This window comes from Pristiophorus japonicus, chromosome 14 (assembly GCF_044704955.1).
Source record: "Pristiophorus japonicus isolate sPriJap1 chromosome 14, sPriJap1.hap1, whole genome shotgun sequence".
NCBI lineage: Eukaryota > Metazoa > Chordata > Chondrichthyes > Pristiophoridae > Pristiophorus > Pristiophorus japonicus.
Window position 1 is genome coordinate 147,641,610 of NC_091990.1, and position 18,874 is coordinate 147,660,483.

General features: G+C 40.1%; 1 protein-coding gene across 5 annotated transcripts in view; it reads left to right on the forward strand.

The window, feature by feature from the left end:
- The window catches only part of ckap5 (cytoskeleton associated protein 5), a 168,241-nt gene that overhangs the window by 59,023 nt on the left and 90,344 nt on the right, over positions 1-18,874 (forward strand). For all 5 annotated transcript variants that reach the window (XM_070899680.1, XM_070899682.1, XM_070899683.1 and 2 more), the window contains exons 13-23: positions 1,047-1,220; positions 1,679-1,771; positions 2,719-2,829; positions 12,937-13,029; positions 14,202-14,387; positions 15,303-15,397; positions 15,749-15,806; positions 15,890-16,015; positions 16,284-16,417; positions 16,630-16,804; positions 17,832-17,945. In XM_070899680.1, coding sequence (XP_070755781.1) covers positions 1,047-1,220; positions 1,679-1,771; positions 2,719-2,829; positions 12,937-13,029; positions 14,202-14,387; positions 15,303-15,397; positions 15,749-15,806; positions 15,890-16,015; positions 16,284-16,417; positions 16,630-16,804; positions 17,832-17,945 — 1,359 coding nt within the window. The remainder of the gene's footprint in view (positions 1-1,046; positions 1,221-1,678; positions 1,772-2,718; positions 2,830-12,936; positions 13,030-14,201; positions 14,388-15,302; positions 15,398-15,748; positions 15,807-15,889; positions 16,016-16,283; positions 16,418-16,629; positions 16,805-17,831; positions 17,946-18,874) is intronic.

The following is an 18,874-nucleotide window of genomic DNA, read 5'->3' on the forward strand; positions in this document are numbered from 1 at the left end:
ATGGGGCCGTATGGCCTACTCCTGCTCCTATTATGTTATTTTTATAATATCAACATAAGAACATATAAAATAAGTGAGTAATTCAATAAACAGTAAATTTTAAAAAATCGTTATTGGGTTAAATATATAAATAGTTAAGATCAGAGTCGAGTGATACGTACAGCGTGCATGATGTGAACCTGCCTGGATACTCATACCATGCAGTGTATGAATACATATGTATGAAGGTTACACTATTTGAACAGAAAGTTGCACAGCTTAATGGTCAACTGGATGCATTCTGCACCATTCTGGGTTTAATCTAAGTTTATAAAAATGATGATGGAGAAAATAATAGGCTATAAGATACACCAATTTCCAGGACCTGATGGTTCCCACCCCACAAAATAAAAAAAAATAAGTGAAGAATTTACAGATGCATTAGTTACAGTTTTCCAAAGTGCTCTAGATTCAGGAATTATGGCTTTTTTCGATTGGAAATTTTAAACTGTAAATTCATTGTTCAGAGACGGAGCAGCGAGAAACCAGATTACTATAGTTTAACGTCTATAGTGGGGAAGTTACTGGAATCTGAGTGACCGCAGTTGGACAAGTATGATCTTATCAAAGATTCAACATGGTTTTCTAATGGGTGTAGGGTCATGTCTGACTAATCTAATTAAATTATTTGAGTAGGCTGCTGACATGGTAAATGGGGAGTTACTAAATTAACTTCCAGAAGGCATTTGATAAAGTTCTACACAAGAAATCTTTGAGCAAATCTATGTAATTCTATGTAAAAATGGAAGTGCGTGGAATTGGAGATAACCTTGTGATATGGGTTGACTGTTGGTTGAGCAAGAATGTAGAGGTGATGGGTTTGTTCTCTGATCGGTAGGATGTAATGGAAATCTGGAACACCATTTCTCTCCCATTTAATTCTTCACTTGATGTGCTAAAACTATTTGAGTTGTGCCATTGTTGAGAATAGTGTTTTCTCTGGTCTTACAATTGTGCATCTTAAACTTTGTGCTTTATGATGTTGCAGCATAACTGTTGTTTTTCAGATTAAAGAATGTTCAGAAAAGGTAGAACTGGTTTATGGGAAAAAAGGTGGAGCTGGTTCATCAAAAGAAGTAAAGTCTGGACTGCCAGGAAAAGTTGGGTCATCTTCAAGCGCTGGTGACAAAGTAGATGCTCCTGCAACCAAAGGACCATCGAAGAAACTTTCTACAGGCAAGGTAGGGTGTTTTAAAGGTTAGAACATGCTGTGCTTGCTTGTACTAGATATGTTAATTGTCCATGACATTTAGTGACCTTAACCAGACTTTGTCTCCAAGAGTGCATCCTCATTTTGTTGTACTGCCTATTGGATTGTGCTCGAATTTGAGTGTTTATCTTGAATGCAGTAAACTTCAATGTGAAGAACTTATCCATTTACTCTCTACCATCTAGTTTTTATGTTTAAAAATGCGACTTATGTGCTCATAATTTACAAGAACTTCTGTAGAATGAAGACTATTCAGCTTATTTAATTAACTAGCCATGCTTGTATCTCTGACTAGTGACTGTTCAATATAAAGGAATAGCTGAATATTTTAATGTTGTTTAGTAACTTGTAACTGATTAAATAAACCAATTGAGCTATTTTACATTGGATATTAGTTATTGAAGAATAATGTACCATGGTGTTTTGCAGCCTGTTGGGCCAACTAAAAAAGGGCCTGCTTCTACTGTAGCTGGGAAAGGAAGAAAAGTGACAGAGGTTAAAGAGGTGGAGCCAGAGCTTACTGTAAGTATTAACTTCTGAATATGTTTACACTTGAAACGTTGCTGTGTTGCTATAGATGCTCCACAGTTAAACGTAGGAGAGTGTTGTAAAATTTATGCAGAAAGCTCAATAGATTAAAGTTACTTTAATTGACAGTCAAATCCTATCTTGATCACATCTGATCTTAAATGTTGCTTATTTTTGTTGTGGTAACCATTCCGTTCCACAAATAAGTAAAGTTGCAAACTCTGAAATGCAGATTCAGGGTTTGGTATACAAAAGCACTACTGATCTGAGTGAGTTATTTTACAAGGTATCCAAGGTAAATGTATCCAACAGCTGTGGGATTTTGCTGTGGCCTCAAGGATCCTATTATGTTCACTAAAATGTAGAGCTGTACCTCCAAATTCCTTGGATATATGGATTGGGACAGTGGGTCAAGAATGAGGTTATTTAGGTTTCCGATCAACATCCAGAAATGGCTTTTGGAGTTGCCTTTTCTTGGAATGGGACTCTTGAACAAATGATTGCCAATAGGAAAGTTTTTAAGACACCCCAGCAAAAAGACTTCCTCCTACAAAGAAAGGAACATACCCCCAGGAGTCCACTTGGAAATGAAGTACAGTGTACCAGGTCAGATGTATCCTCAATGCAGAGAATAGACATCTAATGTATGTGACATAAGTTAGTTTTTATTTTATTTTGTGATGCTGTGCAGCATAGTACCCAAAAACTAGACCATTTATTTACATTATAGGTCTGACAGCACAGAATCCAAGTGTACTTTAGACAAATACGACACCTGACCTGTATTAGTTTGTGTTGATGTATTGTCTTCCTGAGCTGTTACCTTGTTTCTGTTTGTCCTCAGAATAAAGGACTGCCTCGAGGACTCGAGGATTTGCAAAAATCTGTATAAATCTTTTGACATTTACAGTTAAAGTTGCTCTATCTCTTTGTTTTTAAAGATTGAAGTATGTGAAGAGAGAGCTGCAGCTGTGCTACCAGCCTCCTGCCTACAGCAGCTCGACAGTAGCAATTGGAAGGAAAGGTTAGCCAGTATAGAGGAGTTCCAGAAGGTATTTAATATTCATATTTAACAGACTTGGAATATGTTTTGTGCAAACTGTGGCAATGCCTAATTTTACTATTAGTAGAGGATGCCTGCAACCTGAAACATTTCTATAAATCTACCAGGTGTTCCTGGAGGTTCGGAGACTTCTTGTCTTGGCCCTCTCTGCAAGGGCCTTAGTAGACACGCATGTATCCCAGGATCGTGAGGGTTTTGTGCACATCAATGGGATCCCGTGGGCTAGCCCAACCCATCAGAGTAGGGAGATCTCCATTCATACTTCTACGGAATCACCACAAGTATGAATGGGAATACCTGCAAAAACACAAACACTGAAAACTAAAAAAAATCACATTTTAAATTAATAAAAATGGAATTTAATTAAATATTTAAAACAAATTTAATTTTTTGAAAAATAAATTTGCATATTTAAAGATCTAAAAATAAACTTGCCTTGTATAACAGAATTTTAAATGTTTAAATTTTTTTTTTATTACTTTTTCTGTACTTTAAAAATCTTATGCTTATGACCGTGTCAAGGGAAGGTCGTGTCTGACTAACTTGATTGAATTTTTTGAGGAGGGTCAATGAGGGCAGTGCGTATGATGTAGCTATATGGATTTTAGCAAAGTTTTTGCTAAGATCCCACATGGTAGACTGGTCACAAAAGTAATCCAAAATTTGCTCGGAGGCAGGAAGCAAAGGGTAATGGTTAAAACATAGAAACATAGAAAACAGGCGCAGGAGTAGGCCATTTGGATATAAAAGGGGTCAGAGGGTCTAGTAAGGAGGAAGAACTGAGGGAAATCCTTATTAGTCGGGAAATGGTGTTGGAGAAATTGATGGGATTGAAGGCCGATAAATCCCCAGGGCCTGATGGACTGCATCCCAGAGTACTTCAGGAGGCGGCCTTGGAAATAGCGGATGCATTGACCGTCATTTTCCAACATTCCATAGACTCTGGATCAGTTCCTATAGAGTGGAGGGTAGCCAATGTAACCCCACTTTTTAAAAAAGGAGGGAGAGAAAAAACAGGGAATTATAGACCGGTCAGCCTGACATCGTTAGTGGGTAAAATGATGGAATCAATTATTAAGGATGTCATAGCAGCGCATTTGGAAAGAGGTGACATGATGGGTCCAAGTCAGCATGGATTTGTGAAAGGGAAATCATGCTTGACAAATCTTCTGGAATTTTTTGAGGATGTTTCCAGTAGAGTGGACAAGGGAGAACCAGTTGATGTGGTATATTTGGACTTTCAGAAGGCTTTCGACAAGGTCCCACACAAGAGATTAATGTGCAAAGTTAAAGCACATGGGATTGGGGGTAGTGTGCTGACATGGATTGAGAACTGGTTGTCAGAAAGGAAGCAAAGAGTAGGAGTAAATGGGTACTTTTCTAGAATGGCAGGCAGTGACTAGTGGGGTACCGCAAGGTTCTGTGCTGGGGCCCCAGCTGTTTACATTGTACATTAATGATTTAGACGAGGGGATTAAATGTAGTATCTCCAAATTTGCGGATGGCACTAAATTGGGTGACAGTGTGAGCTGCGAAGAGGATGCTATGAGGCTGCAGAGTGACTTAGTTAGGTGAGTGGGCAAATGCATGGCAGATGAAGTATAATGTGGATAAATGTGAGGTTATCCACTTTGGTGGTAAAAACAGAGAGACAGACTATTATCTGAATGGTGACAGATTAGGAAAAGGGGAGGTGCAACAAGACCTGGGTGTCATGGTACATCAGTCATTGAAGGTTGGCATGCAGGTACAGCAGGTGGTTAAGAAAGCAAATGGCATGTTGGCCTTCATAGCGAGGGGATTTGAGTACAGGGGCAGGGAGGTGTTACTACAGTTGTACAGGGTCTTGGTGAGGTCACACCTGGAGTATTGTGTACAGTTTTGGTCTCCTAACTTGAGGAAGGACATTCTTGCTATTGAGGGAGTGCAGCAAAGGTTCACCAGACTGATTCCAGGGATGGCGGGACTGACATATCAAAGACTGGATCAACTGGGCTTGTATTCACTGGAGTTCAGAAGAATGAGAGAGGATCTCATAGAAACATTTAAAATTCTGACAGGGTTAGACAGGTTAGATGCAGGAAGAATGTTCCCAATGTTGGGAAAGTCCAGAACCAGGGGTCACAGTCTAAGGATAAGGGGTAAGCCATTTAGGACCGAGATGAGGAGAAACTTCTTCAAGAGAATGGTGAACCTGTGGAATTCTCGACCACAGAAAGTTGTTGAGGCCAATTCACTAAATATATTCAAAAAGGAGTTGGATGTAGTCCTTGCTACTAAGGGGATCAAGGAGTATGGCGAGAAAGCAGGAATGGGGTACTGAAGTTGCATGTTCAGCCATGAACTCATTGAATGGCGGTGCAGGCTCGAAGGGCCGAATGGCTTACTCCTGCACCTATTTTCTTTGTTTCTATGTTTCTATTCGGCCCTTCGAGCCTGCACCACCACTCAACACGATCACGGCTGATCATGCAACCCCAGTACCCCACTCCTCCCTCTCCATACCCTTTGATCCCCTTAGCCGTAAGGGCCACATCCAACTCCCTCTTGAATATTTCCAACGAACCGGCATCAACAACTCTCTGCGCAGAGAATGCCACAGATCCACAACTCTGAGCGAAGACGCCTCTCCCCATCCCGGTCCCAAACGGTTGGGTGTTTTTGTGACTGGAAGGCTGTATCCAGTGGGATTCTTCAGGGCTCAGTGCCGGGCCACTGCTTTTTATGTTCTATATCAATGACTTGGACTTAAATGTTGGGAGTATGATTGAAGAAGTTTGCAGATGACATTAAAATAGGCTGTGTGGTTGATGATGAAGAAAGCTGCGGCCTGCAGGAACATAACATAAGAAATAGGAGCAGGAGTAGGCCATACGGCCCCTCGAGCCTGCTCCGCCACTTGATACGATCATAGCTGATCTGATCATGGACTCTGGTCCACTTCACTGCCTGCTCCCCATAACCCCTTATTCCCTTATCAGTTAATAAACTGTCTATCTCTGTTTTAAATGTATTCAATGTCCCAGCTTCCACAGCTCTCTTTGAGGCAGTGAATTCCACAGATTTACAACTCTTAGAGAAGAAATTCCTCCTCATCTCTGTTTTAAATGGGCGGCCCCTTATTCTAAGATCATGCCCACTAGTTCTACTCTTCCCCCATCAGTGGAAACATCCTCTTTGCATCCACCTTGTCAAGCCCCCTCGTAATCTTATACGTTTCGATAAGATCATCTCTCATTCTTCTGAATTCCAATGAGTAGAGACCCAACCTACTCAACCTTTTCTCATAAGTCAACACCCTCATCCCCGGAATCAACCTAGTGAACCTTCTCTGAACTGGCTCCAAAGCAAGTATAACCTTTCGTAAATATGGAAACCAAAACTGCACGCAGTATTCCAGGTGTGGCCTCACCAATACCTTATATAACTGTAGCAAGACTTGCTTGCTTTTGTACTCCATCCCCTTTGCAGTAAAGGCCAAGATTCCATTGCCCTTCCTGATCACTTGCTGTACCTGCATACTAACCTTTTGTGTTTCATGCACAAGTATCCCCAGGTTCTGCTCTGCTGTACTGCAGCACTTTGCAATCTTTTGCCATTTAAATAATAATTTGCTCTTTGATTTTTTTTTCTGCCAAGTGCATGACCTCACACTTTTCAACATTATACACTGAGCCTGCCTCTTTCCTTTTGCAGATTTTTTGTGTCCTCCTCACACACTGCTTTTCCTCCCTTTTTATTGTCAGCAAACTTGGCTACGTTACACTCTGTCCCTTCCTCCAAGTTGTTAATATAGATTGTAAATAGTTGGGATCCCAGCATTGATCTCTGCGGCACCCCACTGGTTACTGATTGCCAACCTGAGAATGAACCATTTATCCCTACTCTGTTTTCTGTTCGTTAGCCAGTCCTCTATCCATGCTAGTATATTACCCCCAACCCTGTGAACTTTTATCTTGTGCAGTAACCTTTTATGTGGCACCTTGTCAAATGCCTTCTGTAAGTCCAAATATACCGCATCCACTGGTTCCTCCTTTATCCACACTGTTTGTTACATCCTCAAAGAATTCCAGCAAATTTGTCAAACATGACTTCCCCTTCATAAATCCATGCTGACTCTGCCTGACCGAATTATGCTTTTCTAAATGTCCTGCTACTGCTTCTTTAATAATGGACTCCAACATTTTCCCAACCTCAGATGTTAGGCTATCTGGTTTATAGTTTCCTGCTTTTTGTCTACCTCCTTTTTTAAATAGGGGTGTTACATTTGCAGTTTTCCAATCTGCTGGGACCTCCCCAGAATCCAGGGAATTTTGGTAAATTACAACCAATGCATCCACTATCCCTGCCGCTATTTCTCAAGACCCAAGGATGCAAGCTGTCGGGTCCAGGGGATTTATCTGCCTTTAGTCCCATTATCTTACTGAGTTACCACCTCCTTAGTGATCGTGATTGTTAAGTTCCTCCCCTGACTCCCCCCAATGACTAGCCAATGTTGGGACATTGTTGATGTCCTCTACCGTAAGACTGATGCAACATATTTGTTCAGAGTTTCTCCCATCTCCATGTTCCCCATTACTAATCTAATTCCCCGGTCTCGTCCTCTAAGGGACCAATATTTACTTCAGCCACTTTTTTTCCCCTTTTTATATACCTATAGAAACTCTTGCTATCTGTTTTTATATTTCGTGCGAGTTTACTTTCATAGTCTATCTTCCCTTTCATTATTTTTTATGTCATTCTTTGGCTTTTAAAAGCTTCCCAATCTTCTGTGCTCCCACTAGTTTTGGCCACTTTGTATGCCCTTATTTTTAATTGGATACCGTCCTTTATTTCTTTAGTTAGCCATGGTTGGCTATCTTTTCTCTTACACCCTTTCCTCCTCACTGGAATATATTTGTCTTGAGAGTTGTGAAATATCTCCTTAAATGTACACCACTGTTCATCAACCGTCCTATACTTTAATCTATTTTCCCAGTCCACTTTAGCCAATTCTGCCCTCATACCGTCATAGCCTCCTTTATTTAAGCTTAGTACGCTGGGTGGAGATTCAACTTTCTCAACCTGCATCTGAATTTGAAATTTAACCATGCGATGATAACTCATTCCAAGGGGATTCTTTACTGGGAGATTGTTTATTAATCCTGTTTCATTACACAGGACCAGATCTAAGAGAGCCTGCTCCCAGGTTGGTTCCGTTACATACTGCTCAAGGAACCCGTCTCTTATGCACTCTATGACCTCTTCCTCAAGGCTTCCCTGACCAATTTGATTTGTCCAATCAATATGGAGGTTAAAATCACCCATGATTATTGCTGTATTGGTCAGGTGGGCAGAACAGTGGCAAATGGAATTCAATCCGGTTAAGTGTGAGGTAATTCATTTGGGCAGGTCAAACAAAGCAAGGGAATACACATTTAATTGTCCGACACTGAAAAGTGTAGAGGAGCAAAGGTACCTTGAAGTGCAGGTCCACAGATGCCTGAAGGTAGCAGGCCAGGTAGATAAAGTGGTTAAGGCGGCAGATGGAATACTTGCCTTTATTAGTCGAGGCATGGAATACAAGAGCAAAGAGGTTGTGCTTGAACTATATAAAACGCTGGTTAGGCCGCAGCTAGAGTAGTGTGCGCAGTTCTGGTCACCACATTAAAGGAAAGTTGGCTTGCACTGGAAAAGGTGCAGAGGAGATTCACAAGAATGTTGCCTGGACTGGAGAATTTTGGCTATGAGGAAAGATTGGAAATGCTGGGTCTGTTTTCTTTGGAACAGAGGAGGCTAAGTGGAGATCTAATTGAGGGGCTTGGATGGCGTGGATAGGAAGGACCTATTTCGCTTTGCAGAAGGGTCAACAATCAGGGGACACAGATTTAAAGTAATTGGAGGGAGGTTTAGAGGAGATATGAGGGGAAATTTCCACCTAGAAGGTGATGGGAGTCTGGAACTCACTGCTTGAAAGGGTGATAGAGGTAGGAACACTCTCCACATTTCAAAGGCACTGAGTGCCGTAACCTATAGTGCTACAGATCAAGAGCTGGAAAGTGGGAGTTGGCTGGATAGCTCTTGGTCAGCCAGCGTGGACACGATGGGCCAAAATCGCCTCCTTCCGTGCTGTAAGACCTGCTTTTTTTTCAGTCGTAGAATTTGGAGAATATTCGTTGGTCAAATAGCCCAACTCTCCGCCCATGGAGACTCTTTAGTTTTTCATGCGGTGGATCTGTTTAGAGTTTTTGATGCGTTTTGCGTACCTAAACCTAAAACTTGCTGGGACCTCACTGGAGTGTGCGCACCTTGTATGCTGCTGTGGGGAGCACAATTTCAGGCTCAATGTTGCCACTGTTGCATGTTCCATCTTGACTTTTTGAACCTGGCATGCTAGGTCTGCAATATGCCAACTTGTGATTTTGAAAACACAACTCTTCGCTTAAAATCATTTTGTGCAGGTGGCATTGTTCATTATAGGCGGTCCCTTGAACGAGGATGACTTGCGTCCACACCAAGAGGGATGAGTTCATAGATGTTTCAATGGAGGACCTGATATTCCAGTCCTGAACTCCAGGGTGGAAGATGCTTGTGCGTGGATTTATTTAACATGTGGTGACTGTTGTACATCAGCCACCACACGGGCCTTTATCCAGTGGTTAAGGTAAACCAGGACGACTGGAGACATGCTCTACTGCATGAATCTAGTGCGTGCACACATTGCAGTGTGGGCTGGCCCGTGCTGCCCCATCGCTCTCGGCTTTTCTGGGCCCTGCACCCTCATTTGCTGCACCTCCACCACGATCACGTGCCACTCCACCACAAAACATTCGCCGTACTTCTGCCATGATCTCTCTCCGCACTTCCAAACCAAACATTTACCGCACCTCCACCGTGATCTCTTGCCGCTCATCCGCCCCGACCTTCCCGCTGTGCCTGGGCCTCCCTGATGTTCCTGCCCACGCTCCAACCAGTGACCTGGGCCTTGATGACGTCGCCCACCTTGAAGTTGTCGCACACTTGGGACAACTCGCGCTGGCAGCTGTAGTGGCATGCTCTTTATACTCCCGACCTGCGGTGGTGTCCTCTCGCATGTCGGGGTGGCCCACGATGTTCCAGGGGCCCGCGCTCCAGCTCTTTATACTCCAACCTGCAGTGGTGTTTTCTCACATTAGGTGCTAGTCAGCAATCAAAATTTTTACTCAATGGCCATGGTGCATTTATTATAAAATGTCTGGATAATCTACAAAGGCTATTGGTTTGAAAAATATGCAGTGGTTGCTTGGTTGCTTGCCTGATTGAAAGTGATCATTTTTATTTTTGATTTGTGATGAAACATGTTTGTAAAGTCTTCCAATGGCTGCATGTTGGTGTTCTGTTTTGTACTAGTTAATGAAAATCGGATTTGCCATATAGTCATTATGTTTGAACGTTTGAAATTAAGTTTTAAGGACTGCATATGCCTCCTATTAAAAGCTACATTTTACTTTACAAATGCACATAATTTATTTGTAACTTGGCATACCCAATTACAACACTTGACAAGTTGTAGAATACAGAAGTTTTATGGAGGCAAATAAAGGTGAAAATTTTGAATGGTGCGTACAATATTGAATAGGTTCCAAGTATAATTATTGGAGGTGTGGTGTCGTGACAAGCGCCCAGGTATGTTTGCTGTGCTATTGCACAGTGCTTTGTGAGCTATGAATGGAATACTTTACAGGAAGGATTAGGAGATGAAGCCAGATTAGCAACATTGTTAAACAATTTGGCACGTTTAATTGGACACTAGACTAATTTGTTTCTATGTAGTCTATTACTGGCTTTGAAACAAACAAATTTCCTAGATCAGACATTCCTAGACTGGTAGCTGTGACTTATTGGGACAGGGGGTGGTGGCGTGGAGTGTCACGAGGAGGATGCCAGCTGTAACTCAGTAACAAGTAATATCTGCAATATATATTGATGCTGTACCACTATCCACAACTCTCGGGTGGATCCTGACTTTGCACTCTGAGCAGAAAATGCCTGAGCTTTAAAGGTATTTTCAATATTCCTCAAATGCTTCTTTCAGTTTGAGTTCTTCTTGCTTTTTGGCTGATAACTCTGCAGCATAAATTTATTTTTTGAAATTCTTGAGGTATGGAATCCCCGCTGCCATAGAGAAATAAATAAATAGCATATCCGTGTCCCAACTACCCCACCCCCGACTGCTTCCTGTACATCAGCGAAGTGGGAGTAGATCTGAGTAATTTTCCAGCCAGTGAGTTCTAATGAATGCTATGATGGAAATTCATATTAAAACCCAAAGTGTAAGGGAGTGGAATTAAAATGGCTAAATTCTGGGCTATCAGCTATATCTACACGAACATTAATTAAGCAAAAATTCTGTTTCTTGGAGAGGTGTGCATTGGTTTGGTAGCATAAAAAATGCTTACAGGTGATGTTTTGTAGGTTATTATTGCACATGAATATTTTTAGGATGAACACTTACAAAATATTGTAGCCATCTTTATTATCAAAGAATAATTGCTCATTTTATACATTCCACCATAAAACTATCTTGTACTTTTACTAATATTTTGGTTACTTTTTTTTAGAATGGTGCTTTTCTGATTATGTCTAATCAGAAAAGCACCAAATGGGAATGATTAATGCATTTTTGGTTGCATAAGACAAAGGATGCAGGGACTGGTAGAAGCAATTTGAGCCAAAGAATTGAATAGTACAGAAGGGCAATATTTGCAAGGTTAAGATGGATCATCATAGGCAGTCCCTCGGAGTCGAGGATGACTTGCTTCCATTCAGTGAGTTCTCGGGTAACTGAGGAGTCCAATGCGAGACCTACAGTCTCTGTCACAGGTGGGGCACACTGTGGTTGAAGGAAAGGATGGGTGGGGAGCCTGGGTTGATGCATGCTCCTTCCGCTGTTTACGCTTGGTTTCTGCTTGTTCTTGGCAATGGGTCTCGAGGTGCTCAGTGCCCTCCCGGATGCTTTTTCCTCCACTTTAGGCAGTCTTAGGCAAGGGATTCCCAGGAGTCGGTTAAGATGGATGAGGGAGGCCACTTGGCACTTTCTTTTGTTCAACCAGAAGGACCCTACAATTTTCCTCTTTCTCCTCTTGACCAACTTCTCTGGGTTATAGCATTGAATTGTTAAATAATTCCTGAGATCTTAACGCCATGATCTATTACACAGCCCATTCCCATGTGTTGAGCACTTTTTGTGGAAGAACTTTGTTACACGAGTGCTAAATTTGCCTTTTATTGGCTTAAACCCATATCTCTCGTTCTACTATTGCAATTTGGCTTGATATAAATTTTCTTTCGTGCTGTTTTGTTGTCTTGTATACCTCAAAGGTTGTCACCTTTCAAAGCTGAAAATCCCAACTTTCTCTCTCCTTTCATCATTCTACAGACCTCTCACACTAGGGATCAGCCTTGGATTCTTCTCCAAACTGTTTCCAGTATTTTAATATCTCCCTTGTGTTTCTATGACCAGAACTAGATACCATACTCTGGTGTTTGACCAGAGCACTAAACAGTTTGACTATGACCCCCTTTGTTTTGCAGTCTTTCAACTTCATCTGTGGTTATTTAAAGTCGATCATGGCGTATGTGTTGCCCATGTTTTATTGTTCTATATGCAATTTGTATTCTGTCCATTTACATATTCTGTCCAATTCATTTTTAGATTTTCTGAACTGCCTCCTCAATTAATTGCCCCTCTTAGTTTGATCATGCAAATTTAACACACTTTTTAATCGAAATTATGTAAATCTGAAACGGTAGTAGTCCCAGAGCCGATACTTGGAGTTGCCCCATTTCGAATTATTTTTTCTTCCCCCACGCCACCTTGATTTGCCCTGAATATCCACTGTATTGAGCTTAACTACAGGATTTTCACATTGCCTTGACTGGAGATTTTTCTTGGTGACCTACTTAATGTTCCTCGAAATATGCCTGGATACTTTGTGGGAATTTTAATTTCATAGTTCTAAATATTGCAACTAAGCAGCTTGAGCAGAATCTTGGAGGATATGTATTTTTTTTTAAGTATTGCTTGTGCGTGTCTAGTTGAATTACCATTGGTGCTGATAGCTTTTACATTCTGCAGGGAGTAGAAGTTACTGAGAAGAGAGAAATGCCGTGTCAGGCACTAGTGCGGATGCTTGCTAAAAAGCCAGGCTGGAAGGAAACTAATTTCCAGGTATGATTACTTAAAATGCATGAATTAGAATTTTTGGGTGAATTAATGGATGTGCAATTTCATACCGTAGAACATATATTTTTGTTTCTAATCTGGGCTGACACATAATTGCAGTACTGAGGGATTGCTGCACAATGTGGTACCGTCATGCAGAGATGTTAAAGCAAGGCCTTTGGTCTGCTCCCTCAGGTGGACATAAGATTTCATGGCACTGTTCGAAGAGCAATGAAGTTTTCCCGGTGTCCTGACCAACATTGCTCAAGTAACATTTCCAAAACCAATTATCTGCTGCCATTTAATCAGATAATGGCTGTCCTGTACATCAACTCCATTTATCCACCTTTAATTCATATCCCTTGTTGCCTTTACCTAAAACAAAATCTATCATTCAGTGTTGAAATTTTCAATTGACCCAGAGCATTACAGATTTTCACTACCCTTTAAAGTCAGAGCCAGGCCATTTGAGAGAAGTTAAGAAATATTTCTTCACACAGACTGGTAGAAGTGTGGAACACTCTCCCACAAGAAGTAGTAGATGTAAATAGTAAATTTAATCATTTTAAATCTGACATGAATTGGTTTTTGTTAGACATGGTTATAAAAGGATATGGAGCCAAGGCAGGTGGATAGAGTTAAGATACATGATCTCATTGAATGGCAGAATAGGTTTGAGTGGTTGACTGGCATACTCCTGTTCCTGTTGGAATAAGTGCTTCCTAATTTCGCTCCTAAATGGCCAGCAGATGATGTAACTTCTCTGCATTTACCTTATCTAATCTATTTATCATTTTAAAGACCTCAATTAGGTCACCCCTCATCATCTGTTTTGTGCTTGCTCTCCTGAAACCAGTAACTTATTCCTACAATTCCACAACTGGCAATCGTCCTCCAGTACTTTGCCCATGATGTTACTGTTCATTTGAGGGACTAGATAGTTGGTGTTGGGCTTTACAACTGAACCCCTTACCATCTCTGCTCAAAGCTTTCTAGTTGGTGTTGCTGGATAGTGATCAGGGGCTGAAAGCCTAGCTCTCATTTTTTCCCTTGTCTCCCCATTCCTTATTAAGTTTTAATTAAGGTAGTGAAAGGTTACTCAGTCAGTTGTGAAACTTTGGCTTTAATTGATGTATTTTGATAACTGAAACTATAAACAATGTAACTCTTTTTTTCAGGTGATGCAAATAAAATTGTATATTGTTGCACTGATTGCCCAAAAAGGGAACTTTTCTAGAACATCTGCTGAGGTTGTGTTAGATGGGCTGGTTGACAAAATAGGAGATATAAAATGTGGAACAAAAGCAAAAGAAGCACTCACTGCGATAGCAGGAGCATGTTCCCTTCCCTGGACTGCTGAGCAGGTTAGTAAAGACTAGTGTTCATGACTAGTTTCAAGTAACTAATATAATCAAGTGAATAGCAACATGAGAAAATGATGGAAACATGTAACAGGTCAGGCAGCATCTTTATAGAGAGAGAGTGGTAACATTTCAGACCAATGATCTTTTATTAGAATTAGAATATGCTGGCAAAGAACAGCTTTTAATAAAGTACAGAGCCATGGAAAAGAATAAAGGGGCAAACATAAGAAGGGAAACAGAAATTGATGAACAGTGTAAAAGAGACAATCTCTTATCCCATCAGAGAGAAGAGCAGAACCTTCTCAAGCTGACCATTCCTGGAAGAGAAGTGGCAGTGCATTAAATACAAGCAAAATACTGTGGATGCTGGAAAATATAATTGAGTATTGGAGCTCCTCATTTTCAGCTGGAAAGGGATGGGCCAGAGATTAAGAATAATCCCAGTATAGTATAGGACCTGAGTGAAGTTTTAATAAAGAACATACAGTTTAATTATTCTAGATTTACACCATCATTTGCATACAAAGCTCTTGCCGAGCCAACACTTTATTATAATTCTTACTAGCTCTCCAGGTTTTTCTTAGCATTAAGTTCACCAAATGCTCAATTTCTGCTGCTTTCTCAGGTTATTAAAGGTACACCATAGGATAGAGTGAGGAATATTTCTTGTACAGTTATAATTTTTAAAGCTTTCTTAATGCCAAATCATAACTTGTGGGGATGAACATTTAAAGAATATTTAAGATATAATAATTAATGCTCCTACAAAAAGGTACATTTTATATTGAATCTGTTATGGAAGTAATAGTCTACTTAAGCAGGACCATATTTAAATGTAAATTGGATCTACGGTCACCTGATTTAATGTCCAGATTTGAAAATAAGTCCCTGACAGTATATTTAAATTGTTTGCAGGTTGTTGCTATGGCTTTTGCACAAAAAAACCCCAAAAATCAATCTGAAGTTCTAAACTGGTTGGCAAGTGCTATCAAGGAGTTTGGATTTGCTGGGTAAGTTTCTTGAACTCTTAAGCTACTTTGGGTAGATTGCATTATGGCAGTTGCAACTGCTTGATCAATTTTTGAATTTTAGCCTTGCCTTGAGTACACTTCAGTTTTTGAATCCATAAAGTCAGATGATTGAATTTAACAAAATACTTTATATTAAAAAAGTTATAGCTTTGCTTTAATATTTGAGGCTATATAAGTATTTTGATATTACAATTCATTAGGAGTTTCAATAAGAAGGCTTTAATTCATATATGAAGGATTCGCAGAAAATCCTAATTGTAGATTGCCAGTTCTTTTTTGGAATTGCTAAATCTGTGGCCAGTTTCAGTTAATTTTATTTATTTATTACAGGCTAAATGTGAAGGCTTTCATCAGTAATGTGAAAACTGCTTTGGCTGCAACAAACCCAGTAAGTATAGCTGTGTTCATGACATATTTGTGTATGTTGCAACACTTGCTTCTAAATTCTGATTCCTTTTACTGTTCCTGTAGGCTGTACGAACGTCTGCAGTCACTTTGTTGGGCGTGATGTACTTGTACATGGGAGCACCCTTACGAATGTTTTTTGAAGATGAGAAGCCAGCTTTGTTATCTCAAATTGATGCTGAATTTGAGAAGGTAAATGTTACTTTTAACTATGGAGTTTTTCCATACTTTACATACTTGGTTTACTGTCCTGCCTTATTCACTTGACTCTTGTCTAAAGCAAGTTGAAGACTTTTGGTTGCATTATGATAATTTCACATTTTGTGAATTAACATTGCATTAGATAATTAAACGAGTTGTTTTAGTAGCAGTATCTAAAATATCAACTCAATACTAACTTAAAAAGTTTTGGGCTGTTTAGAGGTTCCATATAGCATTTGCAAATCTTTTTTATTCACAGATGCAGGGACAAACTCCTCCTGCTCCCATTAGAAGAATGGTTAAGCGTGATGCTGATGAAGATGAAATAGCTGAAGAACAGGATGAGGAAGAAAATGGAAATGTTCAGGATCTCTTGCCAAGAACAGATATAGGGTCAGTTCATAATTATGGAGCTTCCTGTTTTTTTGCCATTGTGTTGAAATAGCTCTGGTCAAATTACATCAAGTAATCTGCTGCTTGAAGGCTTGACATTTTTATTAGTCACCTGTTGATGTGTGGTGGATTTTCCATGTGGATATCGATAATGTGAGGAAGAAGAACTTGATGCTAAGGCTTTCTAATTGAACTTTATTTTAAATATACAGTGACAAGATTACGTCAGACCTTATAGAAAAGCTGGGAGATAAAAACTGGAAGATCCGAAAGGAAGGATTGGATGAATTGAGTACAATTCTAAATGAGGCAAAACTTATTCAGCCAAATATTGGAGAACTTCCTGGAGTACTGAAAGTGCGGCTAAATGACTCAAATAAAATTTTGGTAAGTGATGCGCCTCGAGTAAATATTCATCTTGTCCATTGTGTTCAAAAGATGTTTTTGATTGGCCATCAAGTTTAAAACTGACTGCTGTTCATTTTTGTTGACTTTCCAGCCATAATAATTTCCTGAATTGGGAGGTTATTGTGATTGTTTAGGCAATACCTCAAATGAATCTTGAGAAACCTATTGTGTAGGTGAGGTGGGATAGAAATTTCATATTGAGCAGACTTCCTACTTTTTAAAACTTTGGTCTAATATCTAGAAGATTTTCTTAAACAATATGAAACAGTCTGGAAGTGCTGTTGGTTTGCCCTAATGACTGCATCTGCTAAAGCTGTAATTGGAGGGAAAGGGACAAATGCCTCTTAAACTTGTAGGGGTACTACAGTGCTGCAGGGAAATTTTCAGTTTTTTTCTGATTCCCTCCATTCATTCCTGTCGTCAAGGTTGAGAATCCTGTACGGATGTTGTCAGACTTCTGTTCATTTCAAAAATGTAAACTTGGACCTCGGGTAGTTTGAGAGTAGGCTTTATTTTCTTAGAATGGTCACTGGATAAACAAGGTTTTGAAATTACATTTCTCAAGAATAGAATATGCTATTTGGTTTTCAAATATTCAGAACCCAATTCTGCATTCTTTCAATAACCCTAATAGGTTTGTTGACATGAAATATTTTTCAAGTTTATGTCAGTAATCCAACAAGATACAATATTTATGTGCAGGATAAAAGGGAACTTTGACAATAATAACTTGTTGCCATCCCCATGGGTAAACCATCTGTTTCTCGGCATTTCTCCATTGATGTTGCTGAGACATGGCAATACGATGATTAATACTTGTCAGTGCGTGTGGATAGATTTTGGTATATTCTATGCTGAATGAAACTGAGGTTGCAACAAAAGGGTGACCTATAGACTGGTAAATGCAGAGCTGTTTAATACTACCACCGAGGATTCCGAATGAACAGCGATCCTGGATCTTGCGAAAAGCTTCGTAGGTCTGAATCTGTTGCTTGATTCCCTTCAGGTTCAGCAAACGCTTGCAATCTTGCAGCAGATGGCCATGGCTATGGGGCCTAATATTAGGCAACATGTAAAGATCCTGGGTATACCAATTATAACAGTGCTTGGTGACAGCAAGGTAAGAATTTAAAGATTAAAAGCAGTTGTGACCATTGTTTCAAAATGCACAATGTTTATAACAGTCACCAAAGTGTTCTGGACCAGTTACATAGAATATACAGCACAGAAACAGACCATTCTGCCCAACCACTCCATGCTGGCCATTAATGCTCCACTCGAGCCACCTCTTATTATTCTTCTAACTCTGCATTAACCCTCTATTCCCTCCTCCCTTGTGCACATCTAACCTCCCCTTAAATACATCTGTACTATTTACCTCAACCACTCCTGTGGTAGCGAATTCCACATTCTTGCCACTCTCTGGGTAAAGAAGTTTCTTTTGATTCCCGATTTAATTTTTTGGGTGACTATCCCATATTGATGACACCTAGTTTTGCTCTTCCACGCATGTGGAAATATTCTGTCTACTCTATCCAAACATTTCATAATTTTCAAGACCTCTATTGGGTCACCCCTCAGCCTTGAGAAGAGAGACCCAGCCTGTTCATACCTTCCTGAAGGGTATAACCTCACATTTTTGGTATCATCCCTGTAAATATTTTTTACTGCTAAATCCTTTTTAGAATATGGCAACCAGAAATGTACAATTACTCCAAGTGTGGTTAAACCAAGATTCGAAACCAGTTTAGCATAACTTCACTGCTTTTCAATTCTATCCCTCCAGAAATAAACCTTGGTATTTGGTTTACTTTTGTTATGACCTTATTGCATTGCTACTTTTAATGAATTGTGTATTTGTACTCCAATTCCTTTGCTCCTCTGCCCCATTTAGATTCTTCTTTTCCAAGTAATATGTGACACCTCTTTTTCTGACTAAAATGTAATACCCCCACTGTTGACATTCTTATTGCCCATTCTGCAAGTTTGTTGATGTCTTCTAGCAACTCAGTATTGACTAGCCCTCCCACCCCCTGCAAATTTGGTGTC